Source organism: Hemitrygon akajei, chromosome 1 (genome assembly GCF_048418815.1).
Source record: "Hemitrygon akajei chromosome 1, sHemAka1.3, whole genome shotgun sequence".
NCBI lineage: Eukaryota > Metazoa > Chordata > Chondrichthyes > Myliobatiformes > Dasyatidae > Hemitrygon > Hemitrygon akajei.
The window spans coordinates 114,773,896-114,787,099 of NC_133124.1; the positions used below are offsets into that span (position 1 = coordinate 114,773,896).

Sequence of the window (13,204 nt, forward strand, 5' to 3'; positions counted from 1 at the left end):
CATTACTAATACTAATGATGGCAGTTATCTGGTACATTTCATTTAATCTTTACAATGGTGTGTTTTAAATCAGGATTACCATGTCATCCTGCTCCACGATTGTGGAGGGCAACACTGTGAGGTCTATGATTTGGATTCAACATTACCGTTTCCTTGTTCTTTTGATACTTATGTGAAAGAAGCCTTTCGATCTGAAGAACTCATCAGGCCGGTTTTTAGACGGTGAGGAATTTTTTTTAATTTATTGATTCTCAGGATTTGGGTATCGCTGGCCACTCCCACCCATCTAGTGGCCTCTAGTCTCCCTCTCAAGTCTGCCAGTGTACTGAGTAGCTTCCTGAACTAACTCGGAGACCAAAGTAGAGATTCATGGAGGCCAGGCTGGGGAAAGACAGTAATTTTCATACCATAGTCAACACTCTCAACAATGTGGCTACCCAGTGGCTTCATTGGCACCATTTTTGACACCAGCTCTATTTTCAGTTTCTTTAATTAAAAGAATGTATATTTCCCAGGTGTCATGGCTGGATTTGAATGTGTTTCCAGATTCATGAACCAGGTCTCCGGTTGCACCCATTGTAGATCATGTGCCCTAAAACCTCCAGTAAAAGGAAACAGGCTGCTGTCATTCAGTTGAATCTCAGCAGGCACCTTCCTGAGCTTTGAAAATTCGTCAGAAATTTTCCACTTTCTTGCTCCATCTCTACTAAAATGCTTCCTTTTTGTTCTTTCCAAAAAAAATTGTAGCTGAAATGCGCAAGTGCCATAGACCATTTTCTTACTATATAGAAGGCCATTTGGCCCATGAAATCCATGCTATTTCTCAGAGAAATCTTGTTAGATCCTTTCCCCCAGATTTTCATTGTAAAGCGGATGCCCATTAGCTGCTTCTGGCTCTTCTGCTGTTCACTAATACTAAGGGTTAAATTACAGCAGGCAACTAACCTACTAGCACGTCTTTGGGGTGTGAACTGGCAGAGCTGTACGGTCACAGAAAGAACATGCAAACTCCACACAGACAGCACATGCAAGGATGCTGTATGTTTTGTGGCAGCAATGCTACCTGCTGCATAACTATACTTTCTCTCCACAGCCAAATCCAGGGATCCCTGTACAGATCCTCTCCAGCCTGCAGATACAGACTTGTATACAGCCTGAACATATGAGCGAGCATTTGGGCGAATTTGATGCCTACTACAAAGCTGCAAACAAGTCTTCTTGACACTAGCTGGAATTTTGCCACATCAAACCCACAGAAAATGCACTTGAAATTCTTCTAGTTAACATGTTGATGTCCATTTTGTGAATCCTATCCGGAGAACTGCAATCTGGACCAGCAGCAATGTCCTTTTTAAAACTGTCAATAGTGTTTACAATCTCCTCTTTCAAAAAATGTAATTATTAGCTTGAGGTAAGCTCAGACTAGCCTCAGATAGCCTCTGATAACCAAGTCCAGCTCCTGACTTTCAAGCGTTGCTTAGCTACTAAGCCCAGCACAACAGTTTTTACTGACAGGAGAAGGGGCAAAGGCAGGTTTCTGGTGCCTTAAAACCAGTAGCTTTGGGCAGATGGGGCTCATCAGCCGTGGTTGGCAGCTCATCTCGGAGGAGGAAAACTCTGATCTCAAACTTCCACTGCCTTGCAGCTATGCCCATTCAAGGGAAGGCTTTGTGAGTAAACCTTGAGGTAAAATTCAGAGCTGGAGTCCTAAGGCAGTCTTACGTTGAGTTCTACGCTGATTGGCAACTCCTGTGATGCTGCTGGTACCAAACCATATCGGTCTTTGCCGGTCCTTTGGGGTCATCAGATGCATGGAGAGGGGGAGCTTGCTACATGGGTAACAGCTTGCTCTCCGTATCGCACTGCCCAGGTTTGCATGTCTAGACAGCTAGGACGTAACATCCGTGGTTGACCCTGACTGGAGACTTCATTCACTCACTAAGCTCAGACTAAATGTGTTAACATCAGCTTTATTATTAACAATGGCAAAATAAGATTTAAGCAAGATTTAAAATACTTCCCTGTGATACAACCCACTGTGTTAGTCTGCCGTGTGGGAATTTGGTTCATGGTTGACTTTTAGTTTGCAAACTGTTCAAGTTATGAATGGGTCTCAGGAGCAGACCCTGCCCTAACCTGCAGTAATGACCTTTGGTTGGTTGATAGGAAAACTGAAGAGAGTGTTGGATTGGAGACCTAACGTGATTGTTTGATAGGAATCCTAACATGATTCTGGCTCTCAGCCACTCCAATAGGTCTGCAGTGAATCAATCTAAAAATAGTAGCATGTTTCTTTTTATGCCGAGTTCTCTGGGTCTGTAATGTGGAAAGAAATGATAGGGCGATATGAAACAGAAACCACATTTTTGTAACATCGCATATAAAACATGGGACAGTACAGCCCAGGAATAGGCAACTTCAGCCCAACATGTGGTGCTGAACTAATTGGGCAAATGACATCGAATCCCTTCTGGATGCACAGGGTCTGTATCCCTCCATTCTCTGCATATTCATGTCTCTATCTAAGAGCCTCTTAAGCACCTCTGTTGTATTCGCTTCCACCCCCACCTCTGTCAGTGCATTCTGGGCACCCACCACTCCCTGCCAAAACATACACAGTCTCCTTTGAATTCTCTCCTTCTCACCTCAAATGCATGCCCTCCTGTAGTAAATATTTTCACCCTGGGAAAGAGATTTTGGCTCTCTGCATCATCTATGCCTTTTATCATTTTATAAACCTCGATCAGGTCTGCGTTCAGTTTCCGCCATCCAGAGGAAACAGCCCAAGTTTGACCAACCTCTCGTTATAACACGCACTTTCTAATCCAGACAGCGTCCTGGTAAACTTCTGCACCTTTTTCGACTCCTCCACCTCCTTCCTATGGTGGGCCGACCAGAACTGAATCCTCCAGATGTAGCCTAACCAGAGTTTTATAAAGCTGCAACACAATTTTCTGACTTTTGAACTCAGAGCTTAGACAAATAAAGGCAGGCACGTAACATGCCTTCCTTACAACCCTATAACTTGTATGGCCTTTCAGGGAGCTCTACGTATCAAGGCTGATGAGGGTCTTGACATTAACCGTGTACTGTTTCTTTACATCCCAAATGCAACACTTTACATTTAGCCGGGTTAAATTCCACCCACTGTTTCTCTGCCCATATTGATTGTATTTTTTGGCAATCTTCTACACTATCCACAGCGCCACCAACCTTTGTGTCATCTGCAAACTTACTAACCCACCCATTACATATTGTCCTGTGATTTTTGTGCAGGAAAATGAGAGTAATCCGAGCAGATCTGTTCCTAAAGACATTTGCTTCAGATCGGTCACATATGAAGGATGCTCATGGAATGTGGCGCATGGCTCCTCCACCGTATCCATGTATTCAAACTGCGGGTATGTGAAATAAAACTTCTCACTGTTCCTAAGTCGCTCCATTCCAAAAACAGTTAATGTACCCTTTCTAACATAACTGATGCCTGGAATGTACTTGTGTAGTTAAGGTCTTGAGTTCTACAGCTGTGTGTAGTAATGTGGCCCTTGTTTGTTTATTCTGAGAATTTATGATGGCTGGAAAAGCTAGTGTTTATTGAGAAGGCGGTGGTGAGATGCCGCTTTAAACCACTGAAGTCCTGGTAGTGAAGATGCTCCCACAGTCCTGCTGGTGAGGGAATTCCAGGACTTGGACTCGGGCACTGAGGAAGGAACAATAATATATTTCCAACTCGAGATTGTACTGTGAACCAAAGAGGTACAGCATTTACAAAAGGTGTTCCCTGCACTTTGTCCTGGGTGAAAGACACTGCAGACTCAGGAAGTGCTTTTGAAGAGGTCTAGATGAGCAGTTGCATAGCGTCAAGTGATTAAGGCAGGGGTTCCCAACCTGGGGTCCACTGACCCCTCGGTTAATGGTAGGGGCCTGTAACATAAAAAATAGTTGGGAATCCCTAATTTAAGGTGATGATGCAGTGAGAGTCAACTTTGTTCTGAAAGTTATTGAGATTCTTGAAGTAGCTTCCTAGGTGGTTGTTGCTTGTCCACAAGACATGGTCTCTGATGTGTTTGCAAAATAAGTCACACTTTGATGCTTATCTTAAGATGAAACTGTGAAGGTTCTTGCGGGAGTAAATGAGGTAAAACTGCTTCTGTTAATGAGAGGATTGATAATAAGAATTGTTTCCTTTCCTCTACTAACCTGTTGTGATTTTGATTGAAATCTAGAGGCAAAAATGAACTTGGATGACTTCATCAGTATGAATCTTGCTGTCGGATGGGGCGATGTTTATACCTTCACAGAATTTGTGCAACAGTTTGGAAGTACAAAGCAATGATATTTGGAATAACAAAAGAATATATATCAGTAGTTCCAGTCTTAGCCCTTGGTCTGCAGGGTTTGGAGGAAATGTAATAAGAGAGCTTTAATTAATTTGGCAGGAAGTATTTTGGGTATTGAACAAAAACAGGCATTTAAAAAAATGTCTCGGAGGCAGCAGGAATACAGCAGTTTATAAAAATCTACTTCGCGATAACCATTGGAAATGTGATTTGTAAAGAAGCCCTCAAATTACAAATATTCCTGAATGAACTCTAAGCGCTAAATGAAGATGTGGTGATAAGCTGGTTCCTACATTCATTTACTATACCTTTGCACATTGAACCGAGTACTGACTGTTCCTTAGTGCAATGGTATCACAAGGAAAGGACCAATTCTGTCTGTTCTGTGTGGAAACCTCCAGTCTTGTTATTGCACAGTGTAAAATAACTCAATAAAGTGTCATCTTTTAACACTTACAATCGTCTTTTTGCCTTCTATATCATGTTCACGTGGATATGATTTTGCATTGTGTTATAACTGATATGACATAGTTATTTAGACTCAAGAGGTTTGAGAATGTTATCAGCCTGCATTGGTAACTCTTAGTGATTGTGTTATTTTGTTATGCTTTTGGACAATTGATTAATCATCAATATTTGGTGATTCTCGGACTGGAGTTGCCCATGCTGTATATTGGAAATAGATGCTAGGGAAATATAGTGGATTGTGGTTAAGTGGATCATCGGTTAATCGGGGCAGCCACTTATTTGGGACAACTCTTAAAAAACAAACACTAATTGAGAAAATAGCTGGGATTCCTTTTGTTTGTTTAGGACAATATGCTGCTTAATTAGGACAGAAGAGCATTGCCAAACAGTTTCCAACGAGCGTCAGTCACATGTACACCATGTGCCCGTTAGACGCTACTCATGCTTAGAGCAAACAGTTGTGTGTGTTTGTGTTCAGACAGCAGTGATTTTTGTCACTGATTGTGGGCGAGAAATAAGCAGTGAGACAACTCAGAACTGTTTTGCTCACTACAGTTTCAAGTATCCAGACTTGGAAATGCCAGAAACAGCCGGAAGTGAAAATGAAATGAAATTAAGAAATATGAAGAATTTGGAGGAATTGACAATGATCTTGAATGTTACCTTTGTTCCCCACTGGACACTCAGCTCGCACCAGTGGTGCCAAGTAGCTGTTTGCATGTGACAGTGGCCACGCACTGAACCACCGCTTTGATGGAGGGCTAAACCAGGTGAGGTAGCTGGCGGGTCTAATACCCTGGTGAGATAGGGGCATGCGAAGTCAGCTCTTGCAGACTAAGCAGATGAGATCTGCAGGAAGGCTGTTCTACAACCTACGTCAAGAGCAAAGAGCATGACAAGGCACAGAAGTAGTCATGGTCATCCACTACAGTAAGGGAATACCCCAGTTGTGAGGTCTACCTGTCCCACTGGATCCGGGTTTCCGAAGTCGAGAGAGTGGAACTGCCACAGTGCAATGGCTTTTTCACTTTAAAATCTCACTTGCACAGATTTCCTGTCATCGTTGGATACAAAGGACAACCAGTAGGATTGGTAGTGTTCTAATTTGTTCTGTATTTCATTTAAATACATAATTTGTTTCTCAGTTAAATGGTAGTTTGTCTTTTTTTTTTAATACATTTTCAACTATTTCCATGAAGCTTTGGCTAATTGGGGCAGCCACTTCATTGAGGCAAAATGTACTGGTCTCAATGTGTCTCCGTTAACCAGAGTCCACTGTTTACTATTTGAGCTACATTTTAAAGCAAAGTATACACAGGGTTTCAGTAGACCTGTCACAAGAAGAAAGAAAGAGGCAATTTTAAGATGCAGTGGTCTCTTGTAATGGAATGGTGGAGCAGACTTGATGGGCCAAATGGCCTAATTCTGCTCCTGTGTCTTGGATCTTATGGAATGGTTAGGACAACAGCACTGAAGCTCCATCATCTGAGAGATTCAGGTTGCCAATTTAATTCCCACCAGTAATTTCTCCTTTCTCTTTTGGATATTTAAAAAAATCTAATTCCTCCAATTCTTTCCTTTTTGAGTCATCAGGCCTTCTCTTTTGCAGATGAACACAGTTGAATCGGATCCTATTTCCCCTCAATATTTACATTTCCAATAGAATTTCTGGCTGAGTGTGAGTGTCAGGTTTAGGCATTATTCATCACTCAATGATTTTGAAGGTTGCCTCATTGCCAACACCTAGACATGTATAGCATTGTGCAAAAGTATTAGGCACATATATATAACTAGGGTGCGTAAGACTTTTGCACAGTATTGTATTTGTCAATGTGGAGCAGAGAGCGAGTTTGTAAATTTGGCGGCAGCCAAGCATATTGTGAATGGCGAGAGTGGAGTGCCACAGGAGGGGTGTAGGAGAGGTGCCAGGGTTAGGGGTGGCATGGGTGCAGACACACCCAGCCCTGAGACACCAGACAAAGTCATTTGATTCCAAACAATTGGTTATTGATCATTACAGGATGTCTCTCTGGTGCTTTCCGCTCCCTCCCCTCTCCCTTCCATTTTTCCCAACCATAGTTCCCTTCTTCCTGCCCTCTTCCTACTCACAGTCCACAATAGAGACCCATATCAGATTCAAGTTTATCATCACTCACATATGTCATGAAATTTGTTTTGTTTTGTGCAGAAGTACAATACAATATTAGTGCAATACTGTGGAAAAAGTCTTAGGTGTACATGTGTGTATATATCTAAGACTTTTGCACAGTACTGTAGGCTTGTCTCAGTGGTGACATAGTGGTTAATGCACTAGCTGTGTATTCCTCGTACAGTTTGATGCAGTGCTGCACGGTTGATATTGTTGGTCCTGTCTCTCTGATGGAGCTTTAAACCAAGGCCCTGTCTGTCCTCTCAGATGACTGGAAAGGTCCCATGTGGCCATTCAGTTTTCCTCATGCCCCCAATGGCTCTTGCCAATTTCTACAGGTGCATTGAAAGCATCCTGTCCAGGTGGCAACTGCTCTGCCCAAGATGGTAAGAAATTGGAGAGAGTTGTGAGCACAGCTCAGTCCGTTGTCCAAACCAACCTCCCCTCTCTTGACTCTGTCTTCACTTTCTGCTGCCAACATAATCAGGAACTCCTCCCACCCTAGTCATTCTCTCCTCTCCCATCTCCCATTGGACAGAAGATACAAAATCTTGAGAGCATGTTCTGCCAGATTCAAGGACAGCTTCCATCCAACCATAATCAAAATCAAAATGACTTCTTGTATACGAAAGGATGAACTTTTTCCCAAACTACTTTGTCATGGTTTTTCTCTGCCTGCACTACACTTTCTCTGTAATTGTATTCTGCATTCCATTTTTCTTTGTACTTATAATAGAAACACAGAAAACTACAGCACGATACAGGCCCTTCAGCCCACAATGCTGTGCCGAACACATACTTAGAAATTACCTAGAGTTACCCATAGCCCTCTATTTTTCTAAGCTCCATGTACCTATCCAGGAGTCTCTTAAAAGACCGTATCGTATCCGCCTCAACAACCATTGTCGGCAGCCCATTCCACGTACTCACCACTCTGCATTTTAAAAAAAACAACTTACCCCTGACATCTCCTCTGTACCTACTTCCAAGCACCTTAAAACAGTGTCCTCTCATGCTAGCCATCTCAGCCCTGGAAAAAAGCCTCTAACTATCTACACGATCAATGCTTCTCATCATCTTACACACCTCTATCAGGTCACCTCTCATCCACCACCGCTCCAAGGAGAAAAGGCCGAATTCACTCAACCTATCCTCATAAGGTATGCTCCCCAATCCAGGCAAAATCCTTGTAAATCCCCTCCACACTCTTGCTATAGTTTCCACATCCTTCCTGTAGTGAGGTGACCAGAACTGAGCACAGTACTCCAAGTGGGGTCTGACCAGAGTCCTATAAAGCTGTAACATTACCTCTCAGCTCTTGAGCTCAATCCCACGATTGATGAAGGCCAATGCACCATATGCCTTCTTAACCAGAGTCAACCCATGCAGCAGCTTTGAGGGTCCTATGGACTCGGACCCCAAGATCCCTCTGATTCTCCACACTGCCAAGAGTCTTACCATTAATACTATATTCTGCCATCATATTTGACCTGTCAAAATGAACCATTTCACACTTATTTGGGTTGAACTCCATCTGCCACTTCTCAGCCCAGTTGTGCATCCTATCGATATCCCGCTGTAATCTCTGACAGCCCTCCACGCTATCCAAAACACCCCCAACCTATGTGTCATTAGCAAATTTACTAACCCATCTCTCCACTTCCTCATCCAGGTCAATTATAAAAATCAAGAAGAGTAGGGGTCCCAGAACAGATTCCTGAGGCACACCACTGGTCACCAACCTCCATGCAGAATATGAGCCATCTACAACCACTCTTTGCCTTCTGTGTGCAAGCCAATTCTGGATCCACAAAGCAAGGTCCCCTTGGATCCCATGCCTCCTTACTTTCTCAATAAGCCTTGCATGGGGTACCTTATCAAATGCCTTGCTGAAATCCATATACACTACATCTATTGCTCTACTTTGATCAAAGAGTTTAGTCACATCCTCAAAAAATTTCATCAGGATTGCAAGGTATGACCTGCCTTTGACAAAGCCAGGCTGACTGCTCCTAATCATCCTCTCCAAATGTTCATAAATCCTGCCTCTAAGGATCTTCTCCATCAATTTACCAACAACTGAAGTAAGACTCACTGGTCTATAATTTCCTGGGCTATCTCTACACCCTTTCTTGAATAATGGAACAACATCTGCAACCCTCCAATCCTCCGGAACCTCTCCCGTCCCCATTGATGATGCAAAGATCATTGCCAGTTGCTCAGCAATCTCCTCCCTCGCCTTTCACAGTAGTCTGGGGTACATCTCATCCGGTGCTGGAGACTTATCCAAATTGATGCTTTCCAAAAGCTCCAGCACATCCTCTTTCTTAATGTCTATATGCTGAAGCTTTTCAATGAGCTGTAAGTCATCCCTATAATCACCAAGATCCTTTTCCATAGTGAATACTGAGGCAAATTATTCATTAAGTATCTCTACTATCTCCTCCGGTTCCATACACACTTTTCCACTGACACACTTAATTGGTCCTATTCTCCCACATCTTACCCTCTTGCTCTTCACATACCTGTAGAATGCCTTGGGGTTTTCCTTAATCCTACTCATCAAGGCCTTCTCATGACCCCTTCTGGCTCTCCTAATTTCATTCTTAAACTCCTTCCTGTTAGCTTTATAATCTTATAGATCTCTATCATTACCTAGTCTTTTGAACCTTTGAACCTGTCTCATTGAAAGGTACCTATGCAGAACGCCACACAAATATCCCCTGAACATTTGCCACATTTCTGCTGTACGTTTCCCTGAGAGCATCTGTTCCCAATTCCTGCCTGATAGCTTCAAATTTACTCCAATTAAACGCTTTCCTAACTTGTCTGTTCCTATCTCTCTCCAATGCCATTGTAAAGGAGATAGGATTGTGATCACTATCTCGAAAATGCTCTCCCACTGAGAGATCTGACACCTGACCAGGTTAATTTCCCAATACCAGATCAAGTACAGCCTCTCCTTTTGTAGGTTTATCTACATATTGTGGAAGGAAATCTTTCTGAACACACCTAGCAAACTCCACCCCATCTGAATCCCTTGCTCTAGGGAGATGCCAATCAATATTGGGGAAATTAAAATCTCCCACCATGACAACCCTGTTATTATTACACCTTTACAGAATCTGTTTCCCTATCTGCTCCTTGATGTCCCTGTTACTATTGGGTGGCCTATAAAAACACCCAATAGAATTATTGACCCCTTCCTGGTCCTAACTTCCACCAACAGAGACTCCATAGACAATCCCTCCATGACTTCCTCCTTTTCTGCAGCCGTGACACTATCTCTGATCAGCAGTGCCACGCACCCCCCCCCCCACCCTTTTGCTTCCCTCCCTGTCTTTTCTGAACTATCTAAAGCCTGGCACTCAAAGTAACTATTCCTGCCCCTGAGCCATTCAAGTCTCTGTAATGGCCACAACATCATAGCTCCAAGTACTGATCCACACTCTGAGCTCATTAGCTTTGTTAATGATACTTCTTGCATTAAAATAGGCACATCTCAAACCATCGGTCTGAGTGCAGACCTTCTCTATCACCTGCCTATCCTTCCTCTTGCACTGTCTGCAAGCTTTCTCTATATGTGAGCCAAGCCCCCCCCCCACCTTCCTTTGTCTCTTCAGTTCAGTTCTCACCCCCCTGCAATTCTAGTTTAAACTCTCCCCAATACCCTTAGTAAACTTCCCTGCCAGGATATTGGTCCCCCTGGGGTGATCTGTCTGGATGACACACAAACAAAAGCCTTTGAGTGCATTGTCAGAATGTGACAATAATAAACTGACACCAACACTAACATTGTTATAATCTGAATTCTTCAAAGACCAAATGAATTTGTACATGACAGACAAGATGTGAGCAATTTCTTAGTGTCTTTATAAGATTGATTGCTTTGTCGTTTGTGAAGCAGGTCAATCTTTACAAAACATCTGACCAATTTTGTCCATATCTAGGGTATCAAAGTGGCTTAAAGGCAAGAACACTGAGTCATCTACAAATATTTCAGCAAAGAATTTCCTCGAGCTAGTACTCTCCTGTGAGATTTTTTTGTGTGACTACAACAGAGACTTTTCAGAAAGTATTTTTCCCTCCAAATTATTGCATACATTACTTTAATGTCTTCTTCTTTTTCTTCTTCACGTGCCTTGCGTGTTACACGCTTGGGCAATCATGGCTCTCCATGTCGAACGATCCCTCACAGCGTCAATGATATCTTGTACATTTAGATTTGTTAGTTCTTTCACAATGTCCATATATTTTCTTCTTTGCCTTCCTCTTCCGCGTTTCCCAGGCATATGGCCTGGCCTTGTAACGTAAGGCATTCTATTTCTCCCTTTCTGGTGACATGGCTCAGGAAATTAAGTTTCCTCTCATTTAATGTTCTCATTAAAGATCTTTTTGTATGGGCACGTTGGAGTACTGTGTCATTAGTTACCCTATCTCTATATGATATTTTCAGCATTCTTCTAAGAAACCACATTTCTGTTGCTTCTAAGTTTCTTTGGAGCTCTGGTGTTACAGTCCATGTTTCGGAAGCATACAGCAAGATTGACCAAATGTAACATTTTAGTAGCCTAAGCCTTGTTGTCATAGAAATGTGTCTGTTGGTAAAAATGGGTTTCATTTTTTGGAAGTTGGTTTTGGCAATGGCAATTCTTTTTATTTCTACTTTACTTCTAGCATCTTGTGATATAAAGCTACTGAGGTGATTAAAGCTGGTCTTTTGTTCAATCTCTTGGTTACTGATGTACAATTGGCAATTGGGAGTATCCTGCTGTTTTCATTTGTTTTTTTTTACAGTTGATGGTCAGACCAAAACCTGCACTTATTTGTACTACTTTGCCTAGGAGGATTTGTAGGTCTTCTGCAGTACTTGCTATTAGGGTGATATTGTCTGCATATCTTATATTGCTGATGTTAACACCTCCAATTTTTATTCCAGCTAGGTCTTCTATTTCTCTGAGAATCATTTCACTATAGATATTAAATAATTCTGGTGAGGTAACGCATCCCTGTCTAACTCCTCTTTGAATTTTAGTCCAATTTTTACTGCTGCCGTTTGATTCCAATATAAATTTTGAAGCAGTTGTTGGTCCCTTCCGTCAATGTTTAGTGAGAATTCGAAATAATTTTTCATGTTGCACTTCGTTGAATGCTTTAGTGAAATCAATAAAACATAAAAAGACATCATTTTGATATTCAGTTGCCTTTTCTGAAAGCATTCGTAGTATGAAAATTACATTCCTAGTTCTTCTATCCTCAATAAACCCATATTGCAGTTTAGAAGTTTCTGGCCTTGTTTTTATTTCGACTCAGAATAACTCTCAACAAAATCTTTATTATGTGACTCATAAGACTGATTGTTCTACAATTTTCGCAGTCAATAGGTCCAGGAATTTAATGTAGTTGCTGGAAATCTGAAGTAAAAGAGAATCTGGAAGTGTAACCAAGGCAGTATCTGCAGAAACACAGAATTAACCTAGATTAACCAGTCACCAAAACTAATCAGATCTGATAGAAATGGGAAGGGATGGTAATTTTGTCCCACTATAGGGTATCTTTTTCCATTCTCCCAATTTTCCTAGTGTTGTTGTATCTGTCCTCATGAGAAAATCTTAGCTCAGCATTTCCACAATGTCTTCTTCCTATAACTTTTCTCCAGCAACTTTGGTGTGGCTCCCAAAAGCATCCATTCCATATACCGCACTTATCGAATCTTTTCTCGTAGAAATTGTCGAGCACAGAGATGGTGCCTTCGACCCACCACATCCATGCCAATCTCTTTGCCCAACTACACTAATCCTATTTGTTTGTACTAGGATATCCTTCTCTGTCTTGCTGGTCTAAATGCCTCTTAAACATAGTGACTGTGTCTGTCTCTGCCGCCACTTCTGGCAAAGTGTTCTAGATACCAACCACTCTGCATTCAATTTCCAGAGATACTGCCTGACATGCTTTTTCTAGTATCTATCAAATTCAGCATTTTTAAAAATATATTCTGTTCTTATCTACGTTCTCCTCTGGACAGATCATTCACAACTAACAATCTTTCACCACCCTCTCTCACCCTTTTGTTCTCCACACTGTCACAGATACTCTTTTTGTTCTCTCCACCCCTGTCCCTTGATCTTAACTTTTCTTGGTTCTGATGGAAAGTCGTTGACCTGAAAACATTGACCCTGTCTCTTGTTTCCAATATGCTGCCTGTCCTGTCAAGCATTTCCTACATTTTCTCCTTGAATTGCCACCT

General features: G+C 42.1%; 1 protein-coding gene across 4 annotated transcripts in view; it reads left to right on the forward strand.

Moving 5' to 3' along the window:
- ntaq1 (N-terminal glutamine amidase 1) overlaps positions 1-13,204 on the forward strand; it is a 70,100-nt gene that overhangs the window by 16,254 nt on the left and 40,642 nt on the right. For 3 of the 4 annotated variants that reach the window (XM_073050408.1, XM_073050425.1, XM_073050416.1), the window contains exons 4-5: positions 74-222; positions 3,277-3,401. In XM_073050408.1, the coding sequence (XP_072906509.1) occupies positions 74-222; positions 3,277-3,401 (274 nt within the window). Of the gene's footprint in view, positions 1-73; positions 223-3,276; positions 3,402-4,226; positions 4,800-13,204 lie in introns of those variants that run through there. The other variant, XM_073050434.1, reaches the window with a different exon arrangement.